This window comes from Emys orbicularis, chromosome 2, assembly GCF_028017835.1.
Source record: "Emys orbicularis isolate rEmyOrb1 chromosome 2, rEmyOrb1.hap1, whole genome shotgun sequence".
Classification (NCBI taxonomy): domain Eukaryota; kingdom Metazoa; phylum Chordata; order Testudines; family Emydidae; genus Emys; species Emys orbicularis.
This window is the reverse complement of record NC_088684.1, coordinates 76,084,060-76,111,684: the sequence shown is the minus strand read 5'-3', so window position 1 is coordinate 76,111,684 and position 27,625 is coordinate 76,084,060. Positions and strand designations below refer to the sequence as shown.

Here is a 27,625-nt window from a genome sequence, read left to right as displayed (position 1 = left end):
TAAAAATTGTATAATGGACTCCTGAACCATAATTCCTGCAGACTTTTTGTATTGTCTAACTGAAGCACATTACTTTAAGTTCCAGGCCCAGTATTTTGCTGGGTGTAGCCTCAGTCCTGCAAACACACATGCATAACTTTACACATACGACTAGTTACTCTTAAGTCAATGGGACTGTTTATGTGGATAAAGTTAAGCATGTGTGTTTGCAAGATTGGAGTCTATGTGAAGAAACACAATTGGAAGTTCAGTCTCTAATCATAAGTACAGCAATGTGTATGGGGAGATAGATATGATGACAGTACACCTATAAACACTGTAGTTAATTTTAGTTCCATTAATATGAAATAGGATAAGTTTGTGAGCGCTCCCTGCACCTTCACTATTCCCCAAATTAACTTTTCAGAATAATATGAATTTAGCCAGAGCAAAAATGCATGCTTTGTTTTTCTCTTGCATGTAAAATCTAGCCCTGTGTATACATCACATAAAGATATTTGTACAAATTAAACACTGTGTGAAGGTATTGATTTTATTTGACCATTTTTAAAAGGTACTTTAAAGTGCATTCCAATATGATATTGCATATAATTACTGCTCCACTAAAAGTATAAAATATGTGTGTGTATGTTTCTATAGTAACTTAGGTTGGCCATTTTAGGAAAATACTGTCCTAAATAACTTTAACTCCTGTATGTTCTTCCTGGGCTCTTTATTATTATTCTTTTGTTGCCTTTCATCCTATGGGATGCAGCTGCCCTTGAACTTGGTACTGTTTTGATCATTCATGTGCAGCAGCCTCATTGTCGGTAACATTTTGAAAATGAGGCTTCATGGTGTTATTTGTGAAGTAATTTCACATAAATATTTGGACTTTGGTTCCTTTAGAATGTGGAGCTGGTTGCTGTATGAAGAAAAGCATAATTATAATTCACAGACTTTTTGCCTGAAGCCTAGGGGACAGATGCATATGATTAAGTTTGAAACTGGCCTGTTATTGTAATGTAGATGTTTTCAAGGTTGGGAGAATTTAAAAAAAAGGCAAGGCAAGCATGAGTTTAAAAAAAAAAAAGACAGAGGGAATAGTTTTACAAGAGGCACTCGATCTTGGCTTGCTTTATTTTTGCACAATTTTATTTTTCAGTGGAACCTCTCCATTAGCTTGTCTGAATGCAATGCTTCATACTAACACTCGTGTAGGTGATGGAACATTCTTCAAAATCCCTGGGAAGTCGGGACTCTATGCTCTCAAAGTAAGTTGAATTTTTGCATATACAAAGTACATAAAGTGGATTAATAGCGCCATGTATGTCTCAATAGATATAAAGGTAAACAAATTAGACTCTGTGGGAGTAGATGAGCTGAAAGTCTTTTCTAACTGTTTTCAGATGTCTTATAATGAAAGTAAACACTGAATGTTTTATCTCAAAGAGTATATGTATTCTTGAATTTGGCGTATGGTAAGAAAACCATGCTGTAGAGTTGTTAACAGAAAGGCCTTTGTTTTATAAGCAGTGAGTTCAAGAAGATCACTGACTTTCTCATGAAGTAATTGTGTTGATATTTAATTTTTTGAACAGTGGAAGACTTTTGCAAGTTCAGAGTAAGCAGCTTTTAAGTTACAGCTTATTTTAAATCAGGAATATAATTACAGTGATAAAATCCTGAGTGGTTTGATACTAAGTGGTGGTGATGGTTGTAGTTGTGGGTTATCTCTTGTGTGTTGTGTTTTTGTGTGTTGTGCTGGTTGAAAAAAAAAAATTTCCCCCCCCTGATACCCGTGATCAAACTATACTGGTTTCATACTGGGGAGGAGGGTGAAGTAGGGGCAAGAAAACAATAATGTGAAATTACATGTTCTACAGACTAGATTTAATCTATTGAAGTTTTGGGGGAAATTCTTTGATATTTGTGATAGAAAAATAATTGTGCACAGTTTAGAAACAATAAAAGCAGTATGGATAATGCTGCTCCTTAGAACTAAAAATGCACTATTTTTTGGTTAACAATGAATGGATTTCAGAATAATCATTTTCTCATTTGCTAATGGAAGAATGTTTAGTTTGGTCTTGTTTTAAATCTGAAGATATCCCTGGCTCGAAACCAGGTATTTGCAATCATTCCCATGGCTTGTGAGTTCCAGGTTGCTGCAGCTATTTGAATTCAGGAAACAGGCACAGGCAAAAGAGAAACATTAAAGGATTTGTGTTTCTCTTGCAGCACTTAGGACGTTCAGCTAGATGACTAGAATTTTTAAGTGCCAAACAAGTCTGTTCAAACACAAAAAGTGAAAGGAAGTGCATTTTGATTTATAACTCTTTTTATAAAAGTCTAATTTGTGACTTTTTACAGGATAACTTGAAAATCAAAAGCTAAAAGAGCTATCTCGTAAAGATCATGTTTTACTTCTTTCCATAAAGTAACTTATGCAGGAAGCAGATTAGTTTTTGAAATGTAGACACCCAAATGTGTTGCAACAGTTTTACCTTTGGGGAAACCTAACAGTAATATAAACATTTTTTGTGACTGGCTTAACATTATTTTTCTTTTCTCTCTCCCCCCTCCCCCCCGTTCCGTTTTTTTTTTAAACTGCAGAAAGAAGAATCTACATGCCCAGCAGATGGAACATTGGATTTAGGATGTGAATCTGAGTTAGATGGCACTGAAATGGCTGAGACAAACAATAGTAATGGAGAAGAAAATGGAGGTAGGTATTCTTAATTTCACTTTACAGGAGCTACTATGGAAAGCATATATACCAATTAGGTTCATTATTCATGTTTTCAAAATAAACTATGGTTGTTTTTGCAACTAATTAAAACAATTTTGAGAAACAACTTCCCAATTTTGTTCTTATAAAGGGGTCAGGGCCACATGAGAAAAGTGGCCTTTTTGTTTTTAAAAGACAGGTATGTTATGGGGAAGCTGTGGAGTATTTACAATGTTCTGAATAGACCTGTTTTTCATTTAGTATTTCCCCCCTTCTCCCTCTATTATATCACTTGCCTTCTTAGGCCCCAATCCAGAGTGTAGGTAGACTCTGTCCTACACCTGTCTGGAGCCCCAATGACTTCAGTGGGATTTTGCATGGGCACAGGGTTCCTCCAACACAGTTCTTTGTGTAGGACCAAGGTCTTAGGTTTACAAACTCTTTGGGGAGGGGATCTTACTTTGTTCTGGTATAGTGCCCAGCATAATGGAGGCAGTGTGACTTAAATCTTAAATACCGATACGCTGAACAATGGTACTTTAAAATGCCACCCTTAGAAATAAAACTTATTATTTTTAGGAGGTAATAAATACGTATAAAGAGAGAACCTACTCCCTCAAATTTTCATCATATATAAACCCCTAAACCAACTACTGACAATTAGTGGTGAATGCTATAGCTCTTGAAGATTAACCAGTAAAGTGTTTATATTGTGCATACTTTACAGTATATTGAAAGTTTTCATGGCTATATGCCACTGAAATTGCCCTTTTTGAGCATTCCTCTCTTCTGCCTTCCCTCTTGAACCCTGAACCACTAGTGGACTTGCAGCATACCCTTTTGGATCGTTCTGTGGCATGGGGTGGATGAATACCCATTATTGGATTTATATAATCTTTGTGGATACTATTACTCAGATAAATATAAGGAAGGATAGAATGAGGAAGGATGTTCCAGTGGTTTGGGCACCAGCTTAGGATACGGGAGGCCTGGGTTCATGTCCCTGGTCTGCCACAGAATCCCTGTGTGATCTTGGGCAAGTCACTTAGTCTCTTTGTGCCTCAAGTCCTCATCTGTAAAATGGGGATGATGATATTTATCTACCTCGCAGGGGTGTTGTGAGGATAAATATATTAAAGATTTTGAGGTGCTCAGAAACCATGATTATGGGGCCATATATATACACCTCTACCCCAATATAACGCTGTCCTCGGGAGCCAAAAAATCTTACCGCATTATAGGTGAAACCGCATTATATCAAACTTGCTTTGATCTGCCGGAGTGCGCAGCGCCGCCCCTCCCTCCCCCCCCCCCAGCACTGCTTTACCGCGTTATATCCGAATTTGTGTTATATCGAGTCGCATTATATCGGGGTAGAGGTGTACTTAAGATAGAAGACATTTGTGAGTTGAATTATGAGATTGTGAATCTGGGTAGAGCTATAAAGGGCATGTACTGTTAGATGGCTGAACTTTTCATTTCCTTGCTTTAGAGACTTTTATATTAGATATGTAATGTGTGCAGCCTTAACTGGCACATAGTGCAGGAAGGACTTTTAAGAAGTATTTCAAGGGCAAATGAAATCCTAGGAAAGTCATAAATCCGTTACTAAGTAGGTATGGAAAAATTGTCAATAATGATGCAAAGAAAGCAAAAGCATTGAATAAATATTTCTGCTTTGTACTAGGAAAGAAGCTGGGTGAAGTTTAATGTCTAGTTTGCTTCAGTCTTCACTAAAAAGGATAATGGTGAGCAATACTCAACAAAATTAATATTAACAACAAAGGGAAGAAATGCTAGCTGAAATAGGGAAAGAACAGATTAAAGAATATTTAGGTAAGTTAGATGTATTCAAGTTGGGCAGGGTCTGATGAAGTTCATCATAGGGTGCTTAGGGATCTAGTTGAAGCAGTCTTGGAACTGTTAGTAATTATCTTTGAGAAGTCCTGGAGGACCGGTGAAGTCTCAGAGGACTAGAGGAGGGCAAATATAATACTTACCTTTTAAAAAGGGGAATAAAGGAGACCCAGGAAATTATAGACCAGGCAGTGTAACTTCAATACCTGGAAAGATGGTGGAAGAAATGATTAAACAATCAATTTGTAAGCACATAGAGCAGGGGTCGGCAACGTTTGGCACGCGGCTCGCCAGGGTAAGCACCCTGGCAGGCCGGGCCAGTTTATTTACCTGCTGACGCGGCAGGTTCGGCCGATCGCGGCCCCCACTCGCCGCGGTTCGCCGTCCCGGGCCAATGGGGGCGGCGAGAAGCGGCGCGGGCGAGGGATGTGCTGGCCGGGGCTTCCTGCCACCCCCATTGGCCCGGGACGGTGAACTGCGGCCAGTGGGGGCCGCGATCGGCCAAACCTGCCGCGTCAGCAGGTAAATAAACTGGCCCGGCCCGCCAGGGTGCTTATCCTGGTGAGCCACGTGCCAAACGTTGCCGACCCCTGACATAGAGGATAAGAGGGTTATAAGGAATAGCCAGAATGGATTTGTCAAGAACAAATCATGCCAAACCAATCTAATTTCCTTCTTTGACAGGATTATTGGTCTAGTGGATGGGGCAAGCCGTAGGTATATCATCTTGATTTTAGTAAGTCTTTTGACACTGTCCCGTATGACATTCTCATAAGCCAACTAGGGAAATGTGGTCTAGGTGAAATTACTAAAACGTAGGTGCACAACTGGTTGAAAAAACATACTCAGAATAGTCATCGATGGTTTGCTGTCAAAGTGGGAGGACATATATAGTGGAGTCCCGTGGGGGTCTGGTACTAGTCAGTATTTTCATTAATAGTGGAGTGGAGAGTGTGCTTATAAAATTTGCAGATGATAGTAAGCTAAGGATTTGCAAGCACTTTGGAGGACAGGATTAGAATTCAAAAGGACCTTGATAAATTAGAGAATTGGTCTGAACTCAGCAAGATGAAATTCAGTAAAGTCAAGTGCAAAGCACACACTTAGGAAGGAAAAATCAAATGCAAAACTACAAAAGGGGAATAACTGGCTAGATGGTAGTACTGCTGGAAAGGATCTAGAACTTATAGTGGATCACAAATTGAATACGAATCAACAATGTCATGCAGTTGCAAAAAAAGGCTAATATTCTGTGGTGTATTAACAGGAGGGTTGTATGTAAGACACGGGAGGTAATTGTCCTGCTCTACTCAGGGGAGTAGCCTCATCTGGAGTACTTTGTCCCATTTTGGGAACTAGACTTTAGGAAAGATGTGGACAAATTGGAGAGAGGCCAGAGGAGAGCAATAAAAATGATAAAAGTTTTAGAAAATCTGACCTATGAGGAAAAGTTTTTTTTAAAAATTGGGCATGTTTAGACTTGAGAAAAGAAGGCTGGGGATGGGGGAACCTGATAAGTCTTCAAATATCTTAAGGGCTGTATAAAGAGGAGTGTGATCAACTGTTCTCTTACGTCCACTGAAGGTAGGACAAGAAGTAATGGGCTTAATCTGCAGCAAGGGAGATTTAGGAAAGCTATTAGGGAAAAGCTTTTGAACTGTAAAGGAAGTTAAGCTCTGGAATAGGGCTCCAAGGGAGGTTGTGGAATCCTCATCATTGGAAATTTTTTAACGGGTTGGAGAAAAACCTGTCAGCGATGGTCTAGCTTTACTTGGTCCTGCCTCAGCGCAGGAGGCTAGACTTGGTGATCTCATGAAGTCCCATTCAGCCCTATATTTCTATAATTCTATGTGTTCACAGTTTATAGTGATAGTGAAATACTTTATATTCAAACATTTACTAGACAGGATGTTAAACAACAACTGTTACGGATAAACATTTTAAATCTCCAGGTCCTGATAACGTGCAACCAGGCATTTAAAAAAAAAAAATTGGACAACATGTTCTCTGAACTAATGGTGCTGATTTTTTAAACAGATCTTGGAATATGGGGGAAATTCCAGAGGACGGGAAAAAATGAATGTTTTGCCAATATTTGAAAAGGGGAAATAGGATGAGCCTGGTAACTATGGTCTGTTTAGTATGAGATTCCTGTGCAAAATGATGGGAAGACTAATATGGGATGCAATCAGTAAAGAATAAAAGATTGTAGCATAACTAATTTTGTCAATATAATTTTATGAAAAATAGGTCTTATCGGACTAACTTAATATCACTTTTTGATGAGAATACAAGTTTGGTTCAGTAAGTGCTGACATAAGGCATTTGACTTACTACACTCAACATTCGGCTTAAAAAATGAGCAGTGCAGAAGATCAGAGTTGCCCATATTAAACAGATTAAGAACTGGACAACTGAGTGATCTCAGTAGGAATCATCAGGCAAAAGGAGTGCTTCTAGTGGAATCTTCTGTTCTTGGCCCAGTGCTATTCAGTATCTTTTATTAATGCTTAGGAAAATGTGTATAAAATCATTGGTGGTAAAGTTTATAGATGACCAAATTGATGGAGTGGTAAATAATGATAAGGCCAGGTGAGTAAGGCAGATTGGTACCTGGACTAATTTGGACAACCAGCTGACACGAGTATAATCTGTGTAATGTACTGAATGGGTGAGAAGACTTGAGAGTCCTAGATGCTGCCAGAATGGTTCCACCCGTCCTCCTTGACAGTCTTTTCCCAAAAGGAGGATTCAAGACAGGGTGATAATTGGAGTAATCTTCCATCTTGAGAGAGTTTGTTGAGCAGGGGCGGGGGTGTGTAAGGCTCTAACAATATCTTCTTTAAAAGTAGGTGTTACCCAGAGGGGGGCACTGATAGTTAACTGGTCCCAGTGTCTCTCCACTTGTCTTTAAGTCATAGCCTTCAGATTTCTCAGTACCTCAGAAAAACTCTGTTTGAAATTAAAGTATAGAAGAATCTGCTCTTCTCCTCTTCCTTTTCCCCACTCTCCCCGGTACAGTTTTGCCAGCACAGATGCCAAGTTCTTGATCTGGATGTGAGCAATTTTTTTTAGAAAAATAATTTTAGAACATCTCAGTGATAAACATGTGATTGTTTCACTGAATGCTGTGCTAACAACTTGGATTAATTAGGTTGATGACCATCTGGAATGGTTGCACATCAGGATTTCCCATACCATCATGGCATATGTTAAAAAAAATTATTCATGCTCCAGTTACCTAGTTTGTAATGAGAATTCCACCAGCAGCCCTCTAGTAGGTTTTCTTTTCATCATTTGTAGGTCATCCAAGTACCATGCAAAGATGAAGCCATACTTAGTGTTTAAAACCCAAAATGGTAATAGTCTAGGATAAGAAATGGTTATAATATCCTACTGTGTGTGGCAGACCACAGTAGTGTGGTCTGTAGTCAAAACAGTATCCATCTCCAGATTGTCTGAAACCCATTGGGTTCCATCTGCCAGCTTGGTCCTTCACTCCAATCAGAGGAGCATCATGATCTCAAGATGGAGATGGTAGTGATCTATAGAAAGGTGTGACTTCCACTTCCAATCCCAGCCCAAACATAGATTCTAAAGTGTGACCAGCTCTGAGTAGGGCCTCATCTACACTAGGAAATTAGGTCTGGACATTGCTCAGGGGTGTGAAAAATCCATACTTCTGAGTGATGCAGTTAAACCTATCTAACCCCCAGTGTAGACAGCGCTTGGTCGGTCAACAGGAGATTTCTCCCATCAACCCATCTACCGCCTTTTAGGGAGGTGGAGTACCTACGCCGACGGGAGAACCCCAACTTCAGCTTTTTAAATGTAGAGTAGCCCTAGGTGACCTTACTACATCCTAACAAAAACTACAGTTCCCAGCACTTCTTAAATATAAAACTTCTTTAGTTTCAAAAGTGAAACTGATTACATTGTGACAAATTCATCTGTAGTGTAACAGTAGTGGATATAGTAGGTCAGCCATGCAGAAGTTGGAGGATCAGATTCATTCTGAGTCTTGAAATTTTGTCTTTGCAATTGTTAGTCCATTGAAATTCTGTGTGTTTTCTGGGCTAAGAAACCACAAGGATAACTCTTGACTGTGGAGCTAATATTCCCCTTCCTTTGGCTATGAAGTATCCATTGAGGCTTTCCACACTCTTCCCTCCCAGGAATGGAAATTTTGGCTCATTCAAGGCAGCCTGTGACTTATAGCAATTGGGCTCTTGGGAATGATGCTTAGAGATTCCGCTGAATATGTTTGGTCTATAGTCTGATATACTAATGTGCAGTGGGCTTTTCCCCAGCAGAAGTTTAATGGGATCACAGCCTAAACATATGGGACTCTTCCTCAGCTTACAGATGGGACAGAGACCCAGTTTTTGATTTATTTTCTTCATTTTCCCACCAGCAGTTACGAAGGAAAATTATCTACCCCCTCCAGGGCAAGATTGACTACCCTTTGCTTCATTGCTGTGGGCGGGAAGGTCTCAACTACTGAGGTGGTGCAATGTGAGAGGCTGGGAGCGAATTGGGTGAGGTCTCTTGGCTCTATTATTCTCTGCTATAGAGCAGAATTAGTGAGGCCTGAAAGGTTGGTGGTTGGTTAGTGACAGATCATACTTCTCTGATGAAAAAGTTGCCTAGCTGTGGAATGAGGATCCCCAGTTTTCTGAGATTTATGGAGTTCTTAGGTTCCATTATATTTTGTGCAGCATTGGTTACTTTAACGTGAGCATATCATTTTACAGGGCTTTTTTTCTGTTTTTTCTTTTCCAAAAAAATGTGTTTGAGCACTGTTACTGATGTTTTCACAATACTGCTATTTCCCTTATACAAAGAACTATACAATCACTTTACCTCCCAAACTATATTTTGTTCGATAAAGAATAAAGCTAACAGATTAGAGATGTGAACTGTTCAGATTTTGCAAGTTAAGCTCTGCAGATCAAAGTGTGACTTAGGTGAATTGCTTGATATATCAGTGTTGACAAGCCATGACCAATTATGTCAAAACAAGTATATATCTGTGTCACCCAAAGAAAATATATAGAATTTTGTCGGATATTTTAGTCAGATATTTATATGTTTTTCTGAGGATGTTTTCTATATAGTTTAATATTAAAGAGTGTGGGCATAGATTTTATTCTTGAGGTAGACTACAGTTTTTAGCATATGGTAGTAATATTAATTTGTTTTGTAATATGGCTATTAGTAGACAAACTTTCTCATCTGCTGTGGTTACCATAGTAAGGAAGGAATTGTACCACTGTTGATTTTTCTGGTCTGATTTTACATCAGTCTGGCCTGTCTGAAATCAAAATCAATTGTTCCATTTATTTTGGAAAGATGGGGCTTCTTAAAGCATTCAGGTAAATTTTCTTTTTCTGTAGATCATAAACAAGTCTGCTTATTATTATTCCTATTAATTTTCAGTGCTGTAGCTGCATAGTCATTTTGAATTATGTTTCACTAAACATTTTTTGGTGTATTGATATACTTAATATTGGTATCCCAAATCTCAATTAATTTTAAGGTTTTGGAGAAAGTTAGTGAACCATGCTGTCGAAGGTTGGCACATTGATTTTACGTTTTGTTTAAAGAAAACCAACAGTTCTGTATATTTTCTAAAATGTATCTTTCTCACTATGAAGAAAAGTTGCTTCTAAAAGGAGAAGAGAAAATGGAAGGGAAAAGGTTATATAAACCTTGTCTCAAGTATTTTGGGCTATTCATTTTTTTTTTTTTAACCCTTTTTCATTTTAGGCTCTCTGAACACTCACAAAGGAATTCTTACCTTCTACTTCCTTTCTACCTAAAACCCTGCTCATCTGTCAATTCAAAGACCTAACAGTTTATTGTCTCACAGCCACTTTCTTCTCACTTCCTCTACTGGGTCCTGTACCCTTGGAGGAGATGAAATATAGAATAGAACACAGTAATGCTAATTATATCACTGAATGAAGTGCCTCCCTTGCCTTAATTCTGCTTGCTTCCTTTCTCTTCCCCTACTTCCTCTTGGCACTAGCGGTGAATAATTGCTGACTACCCAGATGTTTCTCCCACTCTGCTCCATGCTACTCAGAACTTTTTGCATAGGCAGTCAGTTGTTTTGCTGCTGCTGTTTTATAATCCAGAGAAAACAAAGGATCCCACATTTCTGATATAGTGTATGTGTGCATGTGGCAGTTCCATCTACTTATCATTGATGTATATGGACATGTGCCCGGTTACTTCTAGCCCTTCCTGCTTATAACTCTGTTTTCTATTACACTATTCTTCATTCTGTTTTGCATATTGGAGCTGACTGTTTTGTTGCTGAGTGTTGCTTTTCTGAATATTGCCATTCCCCTTGGAGTATTGCTATTGCTTCTACTCTTCGACTTTTCCCTTTAGTTTTCCTTCTGTATCACTTTTCATTCGCAGGAAGTAAGATAATAAGACTTCTCCCCTCCATTCTTTATGGTTACAAACATTGTGGCTTTGTCCTGAGATTTTTGCATCAAGAGTTTGACATTTGCTCTATGACTTCTTGTCATTTGGATGGTGATACAGCATCACAACGTTGTGAACTTGTATCATCACCGAAGTAAATGAAGGACACTTGGGTTTATATCCTGGAAATTGCATCAAAATTGGACCTTTCTATTTATATAAGGAGTGGGTGGGGTTCCCTGTCACCATGGAGGAATAAAATATATGCTTAGTGACAGGACATGTTGCATCTTACTTTCTTATGAAGGACACTTTGTGGCTTTCCTGTCATATTTTTTCTAAAATCATTTGTTTTTATAACAGATTTCACTCTTCTGCCCTTTCTTACATTTAGGGCTTTATGTACATAGAACAACTCTTGCCTTTTCTTCAATTCTTTGACCCCTTTGCTTTGCCAACAAAACAAACTGGCTATCTAATAGAAATATAACAATCCATGAAAATTTCTTATTAAAAACAAAAAGGGATGTGGAAACAGAAGTTGAGCAATTTAAAATATCGAGTTTCTGTTTTTGGATTGTGTGTTTTATATCTTAGGTGCACAAATATTGCAGAGATGTGGTTAAATAAATATTTAGACTAGCGTGTTTGTTTGCTGCTGACACCTTCTTGCTACTTTAAGTTGTCTCTTTGATAGTGAGCTTTGCTGATCATGTGAAAAAGACTCTTATCCAAACCATGTGATGCAGTTGAGTTCAAGGCATTTTTTGCCCATCAGCTCCCCGAGGTATTGTGAGGCATAATTTCAGCATAAGCAAAAAAGAAAAAAGAGACAAATTTCACTTATAAAGCTTCTGGCAAAACTCGCTTCCCAATCCACTATGAGAACTGTATTGACATAATGACATAACTATGAAAAAGTAGTTCTTTCTCTACCATTTGTGAGATGAGTATTGACTATTTTTTTCTCCCAAGATGAAAACAAATGTTCAGTGTGTTACCAGTTATACCTCATACTGGCAATGAATTATTGGCAATTAAGTTGTCAGAATTCCATACTTTATCTTGTAAATACAAAAAAAAAGTTTCAGTAATATTAATGGTGGAAGGCATTACCAAAGACGAAGAAATTGAGTGGCACTGAATTCTCTGCTCACTCCACTGAGCAATAAAAAGAAAAAAACACACAGCAAATCAAGATAAAAGTACAAGGACAAATTCACAGCTGACATATGCCATTGCAACTCTTTTGAGGATCCCAAACCTGCTTTTATAGATGTGGTACACCCCATTGCATATTTTGGAAAACCATCTACTAGGTTGTTTACATGTGCATAGTACTATAGTAGATATTCCAAGATATGTGGCAATCTTCGCTGTGTATCTGAGGGCAGGATTGAAACCAGTTTCTATGTGAGCATGGGGAAATTTACGCAAAATTCAAACTGGTTCTAACACTGTTTTAGCTACACTGATGTTTGAAATTGGTGGGAGTAGCAGTATAGACAAAGCATCAGAGTCTGCAATAATTTTTACAGCCATTTTACTTATCTGCTGAAAAGTAAGTCTAATAGAATGTTTTGGCTGTTTTTGCAGCCTTAATATTGTTTAAACATAGTTGGATTTAAAAAATAAATTAATTTACTTTTTTTTAATCTTAGAGACCCTCAGACAAACACATATTCAGGCAGCTGTTTAAAAGCAAGTACTGTAATATTCACTCATTAAAACATGTATTTTTAAGAGACCTGAAAATTAGCAACATACATTTGCCTGGGAGACCAGAACTCCTCTTTGTGAGCTATTCCAGTCCATCATTCAAATGAGCATGTGTGTGTTCTTGGTTTACCAAGCAATAGTTACATGATAGTCGGGGATGGCTTCTTAGAAGCCATTACAATCGGTTATGCAGTTACATAGTTACAAATATTTTTAGAACACAGGGCCGTCAGTGTCTCTCTTCTAAATATATATTCAGACATGTAATCTTGTTAAACTTCCTGGGGAAAATAAGTTACTGTCTACTTCTATTTAGAAAACATTGAGATATACGTAAAATATTTCAATTGCCACTTCAAGGCTTGATCACATGGAAAATACCCATGAGCTCCTGAGCTATACAGAAGGGTACAGAATTTGGGTCTACAACAGACTGGCTTATTCAAGAGAAGTTTAGTTTTCTAAATTGGAGATGAGCCCCAGTGTGGTGGGGTGACATGGAAAAGAGCTCAGTGCATGTAATTGAGCTTCCTACACTCCACAACTTCTGTCCTGGCCCAGCCCCTGTTGCCACTTAGAGCTTGGATGTCTACAAGGGGAAATTTAGCAATATAATTAGACTGCTGTAGTTATACTGGTATAACTTGCAGTGTGAACGTTCTTATTCTGGAACTCAGCTCTCATCTCTGTTCAAGTCTAGGGGTTGAACTTGATTAGAAACAAACATTTGTGAAGCGATGCATTAGAAGTTAGCGTGTGGCTGAAAATTCAAGTCTATACAGATCCTGGGACTCCATGACTTTCATGGGTCATCAGCCGTGGAGATTGCTTTCTGGTGACAGGGTCCCTTATTCTATTTGCAGGAGCCTCTTAAGACCTCAAGTGCCTAAGCAATGGTATTCTTAAAATGCTTTTTTTTTTTTTCATAGTTTGTCCAAAGCAGATACCTGAAGAAGCGTCTTCCAATCGAGACTCAAGCCTTACTAACACACCAGTGCAAAGCAAGCTAGTGTCTTCCTTCCAGCAGCACACCAAAAAGGCACTTAAACAGGTAAGCTGGTATTTATTGGTAGTCAGGTGGCTTTCTTTTTAACGTGTTGCCTGACTATTTAAACAAGAAATCAGTATAGAAACACCACAGAAAAATGTTAAGACATTTCTAATAAAAGTACCAGCAACTTACTTAGCTGGAAATTTTTTTCTTGATCTGTAAACATCTGCAATAAGAAGAACTGTTGTGGGGGGAAATTTTGAAGCTTTTGTGTTCTGTGCACTAGTGCTGTAATACTGCTTATTATTGTATACTTGAGGGTTTTTTTAAATGGCTTCTATGCAAGTGAAAAAGTTTTGTATGCTTTATTGTTACTTCCTACGTTTTGTTTATATAAGCACTTTTGTTGACAAACTTTTTTTAAAATTTTTTTTGCAAAACAGATTTTGTGAGAGGTTGTAGCACTGAGAGGTGAATGTACTTGCTGTTCAGTTTCTCTAGAGAGTGTGGCCCCACATACTGTATTTAATGCAAAAATACAGTACCTGAGAATGTCTTTGTTTTGAATAAACTGAGTTTGGATGGGTTTGGGTTGCACAATAAATAATAAAGCTTAGAACAAGTGACTGAATATTCATGGTTTGATGTAAACTGAACACTATAATGATGTGAAAAATTGGCTCAAAACAGTGCTAATCAATTTCATGTCAGAGCAGATTGAATGAAAAATCACAGAAATGCTTGTTTAAAAAAATCACTCTAATCCTGCTGTCTATTTGCCAAATGCAGAAATGGTTTCCATTTCTTAAAGATTTTATTTTATCAAATAAAATAAAACTTTTTTGTTAAATATTGGTGTAATGAGGTTGGGTTGGTTAATTTTCCCCTTATTTCGTGTCCAGGTTACATTTAGCAAATAAAAATGGTAGTTGAAGCCAACTATCTCAAACACTAGGCCATTCCAGAGTTATTAACTTAGGCCACAGCTCAGCAAAGCACCTAAGCATGTGCTTATGTCCATCCCTGTTCAGCAGAACAATTTAGCACTAAAGGTTAAGTCCCATTAAAGTCAATAGGATTTAAGCATGTGCTTGAAGTTAACTTGAAGCACATGCCTACATGAGTTGCAGAATGGGGTGGTTTGCTAAATTGGAGCCTTCAGGCTTCTGGGTCAGCAGAAGTAGAGCGGCGGATGCAGCAGGCTTTACTAATTGTGTGGAGTATGGGTGAGATGTGAGTGAGGCAAACAGTGTCTGGAAACTTCATTTAATTTAGATTTTTTGTAATATGTGAGTGTACTGAAATTTGAGTAAGCCACTACTGTTTTACATGAACTCCTAATCTTTAGAGCAGAAAAGAATCACCATTTATCTAAACACTTAGGGTCAGATTTGTCACTTACTTGCTTTTGGGGGAGTGAAGGGGATGGAAAATGCTGAAAACAAAAATAAAACAAATGAACAGAGACCAAAAGCAATTACAGAAGCATAATTAACATAAAAATTCATATCCGAGATGGAAGTCCTTGCAAAACTGCCCATAAGGCAGTAGGTTTGCAAGAGCACCAGAATGCTAAGTAGTCAATAGAAAGAATAGAAAGCAGCTTTAATTAAGATTATAGTAATTAGATCTTATGCTTCAGATTACGAGTTTATTATTACAGCTGACTGTGAAGAATGTTTTATCCCATGTACAACATTGTACAATTGGTTAGGTGTATTGAGGTGATGAGATTTTTTACACTTTTTTTACTTGCCTATGAAGCATCGAGTATTGGCCAGGCAAGATGCTGTATTTGATTTAATCCAGTATTGTAAATCCTATAAAATAGGTGAATGAACTTTCAATAGCAATTTTATTCAGAAAATTGCTGTTGAAAGTTTATTCACCTACCATATATCCTCTCTTCAGGGTTTCTGTTGCTGTTATGGACACATAATGTGTCGTCTTTGCACAAAGAAGAGCCTGCAATATGTTTGAATACACAGAAACATTAGGCAATTGTATGTGACACTCCACCAACTGATATTAACTTACTGGTTCTCGTCTGCAATAACAAGAAGCTAAACCTTCATTGTGCTCTTAGTAAGAGCTACTAATGCTGTACAATGTCACCGTGAGCATTTGCCTGGTTGTACATTTATTTTTTCTTTAATAAAACCATCCCTCACAAAATGACAGTCCACAAAGCATTCTTTCAACCATTTTCCCCCTTCATCATATTAAATAAGGGCAAGATTTTTTTAATTAATATTGATCTTTTGTTTAATTTTTGCCCACTAAATGTAAGTGAAAGTCCAGCTGATAATGTGAAATATTACTTGAAGATCTGAGCTCAGGTGGAGCGGTCTGCTCTGTTAATATAGTTATTAAACCAAACAAATCATATGGAGTTGGCTTTAAAGTATTATGTTGGAGTTTGGGTTGTTTTTGATAAAGATTTCTAGAAATCCTTTGTTTTAGACCACTAAAAGTAGGTTTAGCTTCCCCTGCAACATTCTGCATCTTAGGACATGCTTCCCCTTGTGTACTGGAATTTGTTCCAGTATCACCATGCTTCTGCGGCTATGCCTGTAGTGTGAGGAGGAGGGCACCTCTTGAGCCCTGGGTCCTGCCCATGACTAACTCAGAATGGTGGTGGGGGATGTGAACTGTTGCTTAGTCCTTACTGCGCTCTGCTTTTCAGGGATAGGGGAGGTTGCAGTGCTAGTCCACTCTAAAAGTCTGTGTCATAGCTCGCATCTCGTGTTCTCATCTTGCAAGGCCTGTGTTAATGTCCCAATCTCTGGAGCTTTTTAGCATTGCCACCCTCTCTTTTTGTTACACTTTTGGGGTAAGTGTTTTGAGTATTTCAGTCTTGGGTGTGTTTCCAGTATGTGGCACATTTGTCTCCCCTTTTGTGGAGGGGGGGGGATTTTCACCACCTGACTTTGCTCTTGATTATAACTGAGTGGAGGGTTTAACAACTTGATCCTAGTTTATGATGGCTTGCTCTAAAATAGTTCCTGAGGTAGAGCTCCCATTTATGTGTGGCTTCTGCTGGCAGGTTCTCCTTTGCTAGATTCTTATTTCTTTCTTGCTTTTGGAGGCAGGTGCATGCTACACGGCTCTTCTTACCAATACTATTGGGCAGGGGATGAGGCATGCATTCCCATGTTGTTTTGCCCTTTATGATCTTGTCTACACTAGAGGATTTTGGCCTACTAACCAGTGTGAGGATCTCCTACCGTGCAAGTAACAATCCACACACACAGTTGCTACCAATGGACCACAGGTGATCACAGCACTATGTAAGTTGCACTTGCTGTGAGCAAGGTTAACTCAAGTACAGACCTCAAGTTCTGGCATAGCAGCTGCGATGGGCAATTACTCCATCCTCCACTGCGCCTCTCTGGTAAAATTTCTGTTCTATTGATCTGGGTCAAGTTTTCTGCAAGTCCCTCACCTGTACTGAATGAGCTACTGTACCCACTTTAGATCTTATGGCACACACGTTCTCACCAGCATTCACTTCTTTGTGATTGCTACATTTACCAAGCTGCTCTTGGGGCTTTTCTCAGAAGAAGCCATCATATGAGCATATCTACCGACTGGTCTGATGCAGATGACACAGGACACTTGTGAACCACTAGGATGGTGAAGTGATAGTGTCTGCTGAACTCTGTTGTGACCAGGTGTAAAAGCATTTTGCCCAGGAGCTTATCACTTGCTCTGGGACAGTGCCAGGAGAAGATAAAGAGTCTGAAGCTGCAGTGCAACAATGCCTGGGGTGCTAGTAGACCTTCCAGGCAGGGAAGAAAATCTGCCTCATTTTTGGCCCTTTGGAATTAATGGAGCGGAGTTCCTTTTTGACAGCAGTGTGCTGTGGGTAGAAGAGGAGGAGGACGCCATCATCCAGGCCTAGAATCAGAGTGAGGGCCAGGACATGTCTGCGACTGTGCTGGGGCCTCAAGCCCTCTTGATTGAGACAAGTTCCAGAGACAGCAGCCAAGTGGGTTTGGGAGGATGTGATGCTCAGGAAATAAGGGGACCTCCACACAAGGTATGTTGCTGCTGCTGTTTTTACTGCTTTGGGCTTTATCTGCATGCTTGATGGCTGGGTTCATCTGAGTGCTGCTATAACTGTTGTGAAATGGGTAGATGCAATCTCTCGTGAGGCTGGAAGGAACCCGTCCACTTGCTTTGTTGTGTTCCACCAGTGAACACTGCCAGATTCAGGAGCCCTCTCCATATGCCCCACGCACAACACCCCTTTTGTCAGCTACACTTGCTGTTCGAAGTAAGGATACAAGTACTTGGCAAATTCTGCATAGGTGTTTCTGAGCCATGCCACAAGACCAGTCTCAACAGGGTGACCAATCAGGGAAAACTGAAAAATAAAGTTACAGAACCACAGACATATTGAAAATGGCAAAATGGAATGCTTTCAGAAAGCTACATGATGAGGACTATGGCTTGGTCCACATGCTGCTTTTGGGTAAGAGGACATAAAGCACTTAGCTATTTCCAACCACATTTCATGTCTTTCTATCATGTACATGGGACACAAGCCTAAGCTATTATCCGGTAGCAACCTGCTTTAAAGCAGCTATAGGCCAGAGCAGTGAAAGCATCGCTCTGTCAGTCAGCACAAGATAGCGGCCTATCAGATAATGGTGTAATTTAGCCCAAAGTTTCCCAAATATTCTAAAAAAATATTCTGGTAAAGACAGTGCTGTAGGCATTCATCATTAATTCAGTTTCCAAACTCCTTGGCCCTCATATAAACTCGCTTCACTTTCTTCCGCTCCATTGCACATCCTATGTTACCAATTGAGAAAATAAGTAACAGCAAATATATTAGCCTCTCTTCCCCTTGCCGCCCTCACACTCACCTTTATAGCAATTTCTTTACTTTGCTACAATCTAGTGCAGAGGGTCTTTCCAGGCATCTTGCAGTCTGCAGTAAGTAACCCAGTATTAGTTTCACTGTACTGCAACGTACATCCTTTACCTCCTACCAGGAACACACTCAGACCCCTTGCAGCTAACCCAAAATTTCATCGGGGAACAAAAATAAATAAATGTTAGGGAGACGATCATTACCATCTCTAATCCTAGCACAGGATGTCTTCCTTGAAGGCTTTGGAATTCCAAAGTGAACTGAAAATTTTTTGCTTGTATTGCATTCTTGGTATTGTAAGGGGTCTAGTGTGTTAATATGCATATTAACCATTTCCTTATATTTCATTTTAGAAACCACCATTGCATCAAGGCCACAATTGGGAAATGCTAGCTCAACATAAGCGGAGAGTGATCAGACATCTGGCAACACAAGAGGCAGATTGCTTGACAAATCTTCGTGTCAACAGGTGAAAAATGAGAAAGATGAATTGTTTCTTTACCTTCAGGGAAACATGGAAAGGGACAGTGATAGAACGTACTAAATGCAGCCAAGAAACAGAAGTGTGAGGAGGACAAACTAAGTTGCTTTTTTGAATGCCAAGACAAATAGGGAAGAGAACTGAGAAGTCATGACTTAAAAATATCATGACAGGAAAATGAGGCTGGAAGCGCAAGTGTTCCAGAGGTTGTTCTTCAGGGAATACATGTAGAACCCGAAAGCAAAGTGCACGGTGTGTCCTTCCACAGGTCCCTGTGCGTGGACACCAGCTCCTCAACACAGTGCCATGGTATGGGACAGTAGCAGTATTTATAGAACTTGCCTCCTGGTCATTTCCATGGTACTCAACCCTTGCCTATTGTCAGGAAAAAGAGAACAGGAGTAGGTTCATTCTCTGTTCATATTGTGTCCAACAACTAACTGTGTGTGGGGTTGTGGCTAATTGTATTGGGTGCTTATTGCAGCTGGCCTGCATGTTTTGTGTTTTAATAAACATGGTTTTCAGGATTTCTTTCTCCAAAATTTCATTAAGCAAAATTTTTTAAGCTTAAAACATTACCGTATTGAATCCTTCTGGGCACCCCTCTCCTTTACCATCTCCCACACCCAAAATCATAAAAATGTATCCTTGTACAGTAACTCCTCACTTAGTCGTCCCGGTTAACGTTGTTTCGTTGTTACGTTGCTGATCAATTAGGGAACGTGCTCATTTAAAGTTGTGTAATGCTCCCTTCTAACATTGTTTGGCAGCCGCCTGCTTTGTCTACTGCTTGCAGGAAGAGCAGCCCTTTGCAGCTAGCTGGTGGGGGCTTGGAACCAGGGTGGACCGGCAGCCCCCTGTCAACGCCCCCTATCAGCTCCCTGCTCCCCTAAGTTCCCTGTGCAGCAGCTGCCTGCAGTTCAGCTGTGTCCCTCCCCCCACTGCCATGTGCTGCTCCTGCCCTCTGCCTTGGAGCTGCTCCCCGAGACTCCTGCTTGCTGTGCTGAGGGGGAGGGAAGGTAGAGGGGGGCTAATGTCAGGGTGTCCCCCTGTCCCCTGCTCCTGCACCCCGCTTACCCCATCTTCCATAGAGCAGGGCTCAGGACGGAGGTCTCAGCAAGCTGATCTAATTAACAAGGCAATGTACTTAAGGGAAATGCGCATATCTCCCTCCATTCCTGCTGCCTTGCAGAGTGAGAGAGTTAACCCTTGAGGGCTCAGCCAATTGCTAGTTCATCATTTAGCAGTAAGGGAAATATCCCACTCTCTGTTTGTTTAAAACTTCTTCTCTCTCTCTCTCTCTCTCTCTCTCTCTCTCTCTCTCTCTGTGTGTGTGTGTGTGTGTGTGTGTGTGTGTGTGTGTGTGTGTATAATATAGTCTTTTGTCTGGTGAAAAAAATTTCCTTGGAACCTAACCCCCTCGTTTACATTAATTCTTATGGGGAAATTGGATTCGCTTAACATCGTTTAGCTTAAAGTCGCATTTTTCAGGAACATAACTACAACGTTAAGTGAGGAGTTACTGTATTAGCAACTACCTCAGGTCAAATCCACCACTGCTGCATTGTTGGGGTTAGCTTTTGAGACAGGGAATAAAAGGTCTCCTTCTTTAGAAGTTCTGCAGCCACTGCTGCTTCTCCAAAGTCTCGAACAACTCTATCCACCAGTTGGTGGTGGTCTTGTCCCAAATGTAGCACTTGGCTTGACAAAATTCTCTTTTAAGTAACTCATGGAGCCACTTAAGCTAGGATGAGGAAGGATCGAGCTTCTCTCTCGACAAACAAGTTGCCCAACATTTTCCATGTACTGCTCAGCTAAGTTTCCACTGGAACGTCCCCTGCTGCCTCTCCTGGGCCACATGTAATGTCTGGCCATTAATTTTCATGGCCTCCAGCAGAAAATTCTCCCTGAGCAAAGAATGAGCTCTATCCATTCAGCCTGACCACCATTTTGAAAATATTTTGCAGAAATGGCTGCATTTCCCAGGGAGATATGGAAGTTGGACCACCTTCTTCCATGACTCCCTTGGGTTCCAAGAAGCCTTTCCAAATCTCTCTCAACCCATTACTTTAGGGAGCTATGCTGGGAACTGTGGGATAGGTACCCAGATGGCAGTGTGCCTGCACTGTTGACTGGCATGCTGTGTGTGGGCATGGAGCAGGTCTGCAGAGAAGCAAGATGCATTGCACAATTGCTATTTATATTGATGCAATGTCACCAGTTCAGTTAAAAGTGGTATGATACATGTTTTATTTAGGGAAAACAGAGAGAGAATCTAGCTGAGCATATCCTTTGTGTGTTCTGTGCACCGTGGTTGGGGAGTTTGGTTTAAAAGAAAATGGTGATTTGGTTTTTATTTTAATAACAAAACAGTCTGCATGGCTCAGCAGTTCAGACTATGGGGCTGTAAATTGCAGCGCGTACTAGCATGCTGCACTGCACCATGTAGACCCTGCAAGTGCGAACTAACCAGTACCTAGATCACATTAATATAGTCCAGTTTTGTTATTAAAATAAAAACATACGACACAAGCTGCTTCCGGTGTAGCTTGTTTACTTTTTGCTAAGTTGGAAGACAGAGAGTTTTTCCTCCATAGAAGATTTTTCAGTTGATCACTGTTAATCACTTAATACTACACAAACCATTTTTTGTTTTGAAACAAACTCTCTTCTTTTTTGAAAATAAAATTATTAGTGAATTGATGCACATGCCATCCTTGTCCCGATTCTCTGCAAGTCAGAATGGTTATTTAACACAAACATCAGCTCTTTTGTCTTTCCAGTTTCTTTGTGCTGTTGAAAAGCAACAAAAAATAGATTTACTTTTGTACTACAATGATCTATGGAAATTGTAGCTGTGAATGTATGATCAAGCTTCTTATAGAAGAAGTAATGCTGGTTTAACACACACGTGCTGCCCTATATTTTATTACATTTTACTTCCATGCCATCGCTCATGTACACAATGTTCAGTTAATTTGTATTACAGTAGCATATAGAAGCCTGACCAATAATGGCACCCCATTCTGCTAGTCACTATACAAACACATTCCAGAAGAAAGCTCTGCCCCAAAGAGCTTGCAGTCTAAATGGACATGACAAAAGGTGGGAATCCAAACAGATACAGAAGTGTCGTGCTCAAGGTTATACAGCAGACAAGTGGCAGAGATGAGACTAGAACCCAAGTCTCCTGAGTTCAAGTCCAGTACTCTATCCACTGGACTACACTGTCTCTCAAAATTGTTTACCATTACTCTTATATACATTATTGATCCTGTTCCACAGGTCTAGTATGGAATAAATAAATTCTTTCCATGTATTTGGATCTTACTCTTGTATTCTGTAGCCGTTTTCATGAGACAGTTTTAACATAATACTATTGTACAAGGTGCTTAGTGTTGCACTTATATATTTATAATTCAACATTTTTAATGTGTGTTAAAAATCTTAAGCATGTAGCAGCCTCATAAGAATGTTGGAAGTATGTTGTAATGCTCACTGCTGTGGGGTTTTTTATAATCTGTGAAAAAAAGTTTTCAGTGAGATTTTAATTTAATGGAGGAATAGCAGTTGTTATACTTTTTTAATTTGGCTAGCAGAATAGGGGTAAGCGAAGGGACAAAGACTGAATTTATGGTGATGTGAAATGAATTGGTGATACAGTATAAATCTATCGGTTTCCTCTTTTCCAATTTAGGATCCATGGTCATGGTGTGGACTCATTATTTATTTTGCGTAATAGATTTTCTTCAGCATGTCATAGATCCTGTTTTTCATATGTCAGAACAGAAAAATCCCATAGCCTAACATTTCTGATCCATAATGTGTGAAATTTCAAAGGTTATGTTTCATGATAGAAGTTTCAGAATGTAGACTTGACATTTATAGAACAAAGTAGCAATCCAGGATGATGTTGCCTGATGCAACCAAGTGTTACATATCTGTGTTGTCAATAACTGATTTTTTAACGTTCTGAGCATGTCATGCGTTTAATCTCAAATAGAAGTGTTTTTCTATATTCATTCTTTATCTGTGTGCTGCACTGTTTCTTTATGAATTGTAGAGATATAAAAAAATAAGAAGTCACACAGATTTCAGAGCAGTGTAAGGTACAAACAAAAAACTTGACGTTTTGCTCTTCTGGTATTGGAGGGGAATGTACACCATCTTTAGAGTGCATGGTTTTTCTTCTCCACAGTTACTGTTTGACTTGATATCATTTTCTTTTATTCCTCCCCTAATGGAGGCATTTTTCAGTTGTTAGCAGGGAGAACAGCCATTTTCCCACCTGGGTCACAGAGTCTTTGCAACCTTAAAATCAGTTAAATATAATTGGCCTGTATTTGAGGAAATACCACGAAACCTCCAGTGCACTGCTGCTCTCTAGTGGGGGCAAAAAAAAAGCAAGCTTTCCTTCGTGACTACTTAATGGAAATTAGTTGGGGATTAGAATTCTACAGGTAGTACAGTGGGCTGTGTATCAAGAAATTTGTGTTCTCTTCTGACTCTGCCTTTTACAGCCTTTTATCCTAATTAATCTTCGGATACAAGATTCTTCTCATATCCTACAGTAGTCTTGTATCCTAAAATTGATAAACCTCAGGCTAGGTGTATGAAGGTAGACTGTCAATCTTACAAGAGTATGCACATGCTTCTTTAGTTCAATCTTACTCTTTCTGGAATTTGGTTTTACTGGTTACTAAAATAACGATAAAAACATAAACCTCTGACTGAGATTTCTTCCTAAGCTTGTCTCTTCCTACGGTTTTCTTGCAAAAACCTCTCAGTGCTAGACCTCAGCTCCCACTGCCCAAAGGGCCTTAAATCCAGTGTGGAGCTAACAAGCTCCATCTGCCATGATGAGTCAGCAGGGATTAGCATCCCCAGCAAACAGGGTGGGCTGACAAAAATCGCGGACATTGCCTTACAATAGATATCAATTATTCAGTTGTTTTTTCCATATCTTTGCTGTGGGAGGTTTGAGGGAGGACAGGCATGGGTTGAGTTAGTAGTTAACATTTTCTCCTCGCTGGAAACCATATTCTTCATTGGTACTTTTATAACTAACTCACGTAAAATACAATGTGCATGTAGCTTTATAGCTTTCATTATCCTAGGGCACAATTCTGCACGTATCCACATATACGGACCTTTACTTCACTTCCTCCAGACGCAAGGAAAGGTCCATGCATGGCAATAAGTTTCCAGGATCATTCCCCTAGTTAGCTGCTTGATTGTTAAATAGAAGACCATGGGTCTCAAAACAGTAAATTATGAAAATTTAAATTAAAAATAAATCTGAGTGACGAAGAGAAGCGTACCTTTGTATTCAATGCCTAGATACGTTGGTTATGGGTTCATTAGAAAATGCCTAAGTTAGATCGAAATAGACTAAAACTTCTTGTGGATGGAGAATGCCCCATCTCTTACTTTCCCAATCAAACTGATGCAAATATTCCTCTGTTGCATTTTCTGTATAATATATAGGAAATATTGGTTGCCATCAGGTGCTGATGATGAGGTTGAGGTCCATGGTGGAGGTGAGTGAGAGTGCTCCCAAATAGCTGTGCTCAGTTTTGGCAGGGGGCGGACTCTGTTTGGTCATGGGCACCTGCTCAACTTCACTTTAGGGGTCTCCCCATAGGAGATTGCAGGTTTATAATCTCCTCTCCCTGCAGTTCAACATATATATGAAGCTGCTAAGGGAGTTAATAAAGAGAGAATGGTTGTGGTTACATATGTATGCTGACTGATATCACACAACTTTGCTTCCTTTTCAATTAATCCTTTATTGGTTTTTTTTTTTTTTTTAATTCACTATCTAAATGACATTGTTATTTGGGTAAGTGACATCTGGGTTTAATTTTAGCCAGGCAATACTATGGATTGAGGGAAATGTTTTGAGACAGTTTTTGGCACTGTGTACATGCTGGTATGGCTGGTGAGGTGTGAAATTTGGGATTGGTCTTGACTGTTTTGGTTTCTGCTTTCGCTGACCTTTGGGATAGCCTCATGTGGATCTGAGCAGCTTCTCTCTTTTGTTTGATTTCCACATGTTTTATTTTGGTTTGTATTGCATGGTGCTTAGATGCCTTTGGATAAGCATCCTATAAATGCATTAATGAAATAGTTTAACTATACTTTTATGTGGCTGAATGTATTTTATAGTGTATTATTATTTAAATGAAACAGATAATTGTTTAGGTTTTTGGAATTGTTCTACCTATGTGAAATATTTTGAGTGTACTACAGATGAATTACAGAATTAACTTCATAAATCAGGCACTGATGTTTAGTATGAATAATCCCTTTAGTCCTTACAAACATGTCCTCTATTTGAGTACCATCTAAAAAAAGAAAACACAAATCAGAGAGGAAAAAAGAGTGCAATATTAAGATTGCAGAAAATTAGAAGATTAGAGAAGATCAGTATTGAGTCCAGTGCATTCTGACTTGTTCCAAACTTTCAATTCTTGTAAATATCTTAACTGGCAAAAGTTCATATTCATATATTTTTAAGACCTTTGACTCTCATGTCTTTTTCTGTATAAAACAATCTGGCAAATATTCACTGTTTCTAAACTTTTTATATTTTTGTATTACATTATTAACCCCTGTAGTTGATCCATTTATGAAACACAAAGCACTCCCATTTGTAGAGATTTATTCTTGTATCGTTTTTCCCTGGATTTGCCAGAACACCATCATGTTCGTGTTCTGAAGGTTAATGCCCAAAGTCAGGCAGACAGAAGCCAAGTGCTGCAAGGTTTCCAAGATTAGGACTGATTCCCTTCACAGAAATAAATGATTCCTGCCATGTTCAGTGATTTTGTGCAGCACTACTCACGGCTGAGTGAGTGCATCAATACTGTAGTCCTTACATGCTGTACATACTGATGACACTCTGTGTTAACTTGATTGACTGAGCAGTATACTGGAGAGGATGCACCTGCAAGAGATGTGCAGACACACACATTTTTATTCTGGTTTCAAAACATTTATTTTACATTTATTTTACTTGGATGTCTTAGTTGCAAATTCCATGGGTTATCATGTTGTGCTGCTAAGGTAGAGCAAACGGTTATATGCTTCTTTGTTGTCAAAACTGTATTGGAAAATGATCTAAGGTGCATCTTCTTTCTCTTTAAAACCAAAAGCCTGATTTTATGCTTTTAAAAGAAAATGACATAAAGGGGACTAGTGTGAAGTCTGAAAAATCAGTAACTATGTAAAGTAGTTATCTTAGGAGGTTCAATTTAATGATAGGCAAATGTCTCATGTAATCCACTTAAAAGCAGTATTTTTGTTGCATTTTTATGTTTTGTTATTTTTATAGGCTTTAAGACAACAGCAGAAAAGAAGAAATGGAGTCTCAATGATGGTAAACAAGACTGTTCCTCGTGTTGTTTTGACACCATTAAAGGTGTCTGATGAGCAGTCGGATTCACCTTCAGGTAAATAGCTAAAGGACTGTGTGAAATATCAGTTCTAGTCACAAAGCCTTCCTCTGAATGAATCTGTAGCATACAAAATGTAGAATTGCTGCAAATAATGATATTTCCACATAGTAGTTTTGTTTAACTTCTTTATTTTCTTACCAAATCTAGTGAGTCAAAGATGGGTTTTTTTTCTTTCTTTTATTATTAAAGAACTGAAAGTACATAATAAACTGATAATTGATAGCAGCAGCAGCTTTAAGGGAATGCAAAGTAACATTTCTGTTTGGCTGTGGAACTCTAATGGAAGACCACATGCTGGCATTCAACGCCATCAAAAAACAGCTCCTCTGTGAGTGTGAATTTGTGTCTCAGTTCTCCGTTGCAATACCAGAGATCTTTGCATTAGCTTTTTTGTTCTGGCAACATTCTTATCATCACGGTGCAACCCTGACCTTTAGTTCTGGTTGTTAGCTGCTTCATTTTAAAAGGATCCTACAGAGATGTACATCCACATTTATAACAGATCGATGATTGTATTTTCCAGGTACACCTCTTTTGTAAAAGTTACTTTGCAAAGAAATGATTTTTTTCTCCTTTGATTGCTTTATTACTCCATAATATGGAGCTTAATTATTTTTAAAGGTATTTCTTGAGTATCATAACAGAGCACTATTTATAGTGGATTAGTGAACATCTTGATTGACTGCAGTGTTCAGCAAATTTTAGTTTTCACGACTTACTTGATTTATTGAACTTTTCCTTCCATTTCCTCCAGTGCTCAGGAATCAAATAGTGGCCAAAAAGGTATATTACCTTTCAGCAAGTATCAGATAAAGTAGATGTTGCTCTTGATTTAAAAAAACAACAACAACTATTTTTGTTTTGAAGGAGGAAGAAACTGCATCCCTGTAATATTTTGTTGTTGTTGTTATTTTTAAGGATCTGAATCTAAAAATGGTGAAGCAGACAGTTCTGATAAAGAAATGAAACATGGGCAAAAATCTCCAACTGGAAAACAAACAAGTCAGCACTTAAAGAGATTAAAAAAGTCTGGTTTAGGTGAGTAGGACTTGGGATGTCTAAAGTATTTCATTTGTTTCTATAATAC

The 27,625-nt window shown here is 39.0% G+C and overlaps 1 protein-coding gene across 1 annotated transcript in view; it reads left to right on the top strand.

The window, feature by feature from the left end:
• ASXL3 (ASXL transcriptional regulator 3) overlaps positions 1 to 27,625 on the top strand; it is a 136,656-nt gene that overhangs the window by 52,498 nt on the left and 56,533 nt on the right. The window contains exons 3-7 of the mRNA XM_065399681.1: positions 1,145 to 1,253; positions 2,596 to 2,707; positions 13,654 to 13,775; positions 26,415 to 26,532; positions 27,457 to 27,576. Of these exons, the coding sequence (XP_065255753.1) occupies positions 1,145 to 1,253; positions 2,596 to 2,707; positions 13,654 to 13,775; positions 26,415 to 26,532; positions 27,457 to 27,576 (581 nt within the window). The remainder of the gene's footprint in view (positions 1 to 1,144; positions 1,254 to 2,595; positions 2,708 to 13,653; positions 13,776 to 26,414; positions 26,533 to 27,456; positions 27,577 to 27,625) is intronic.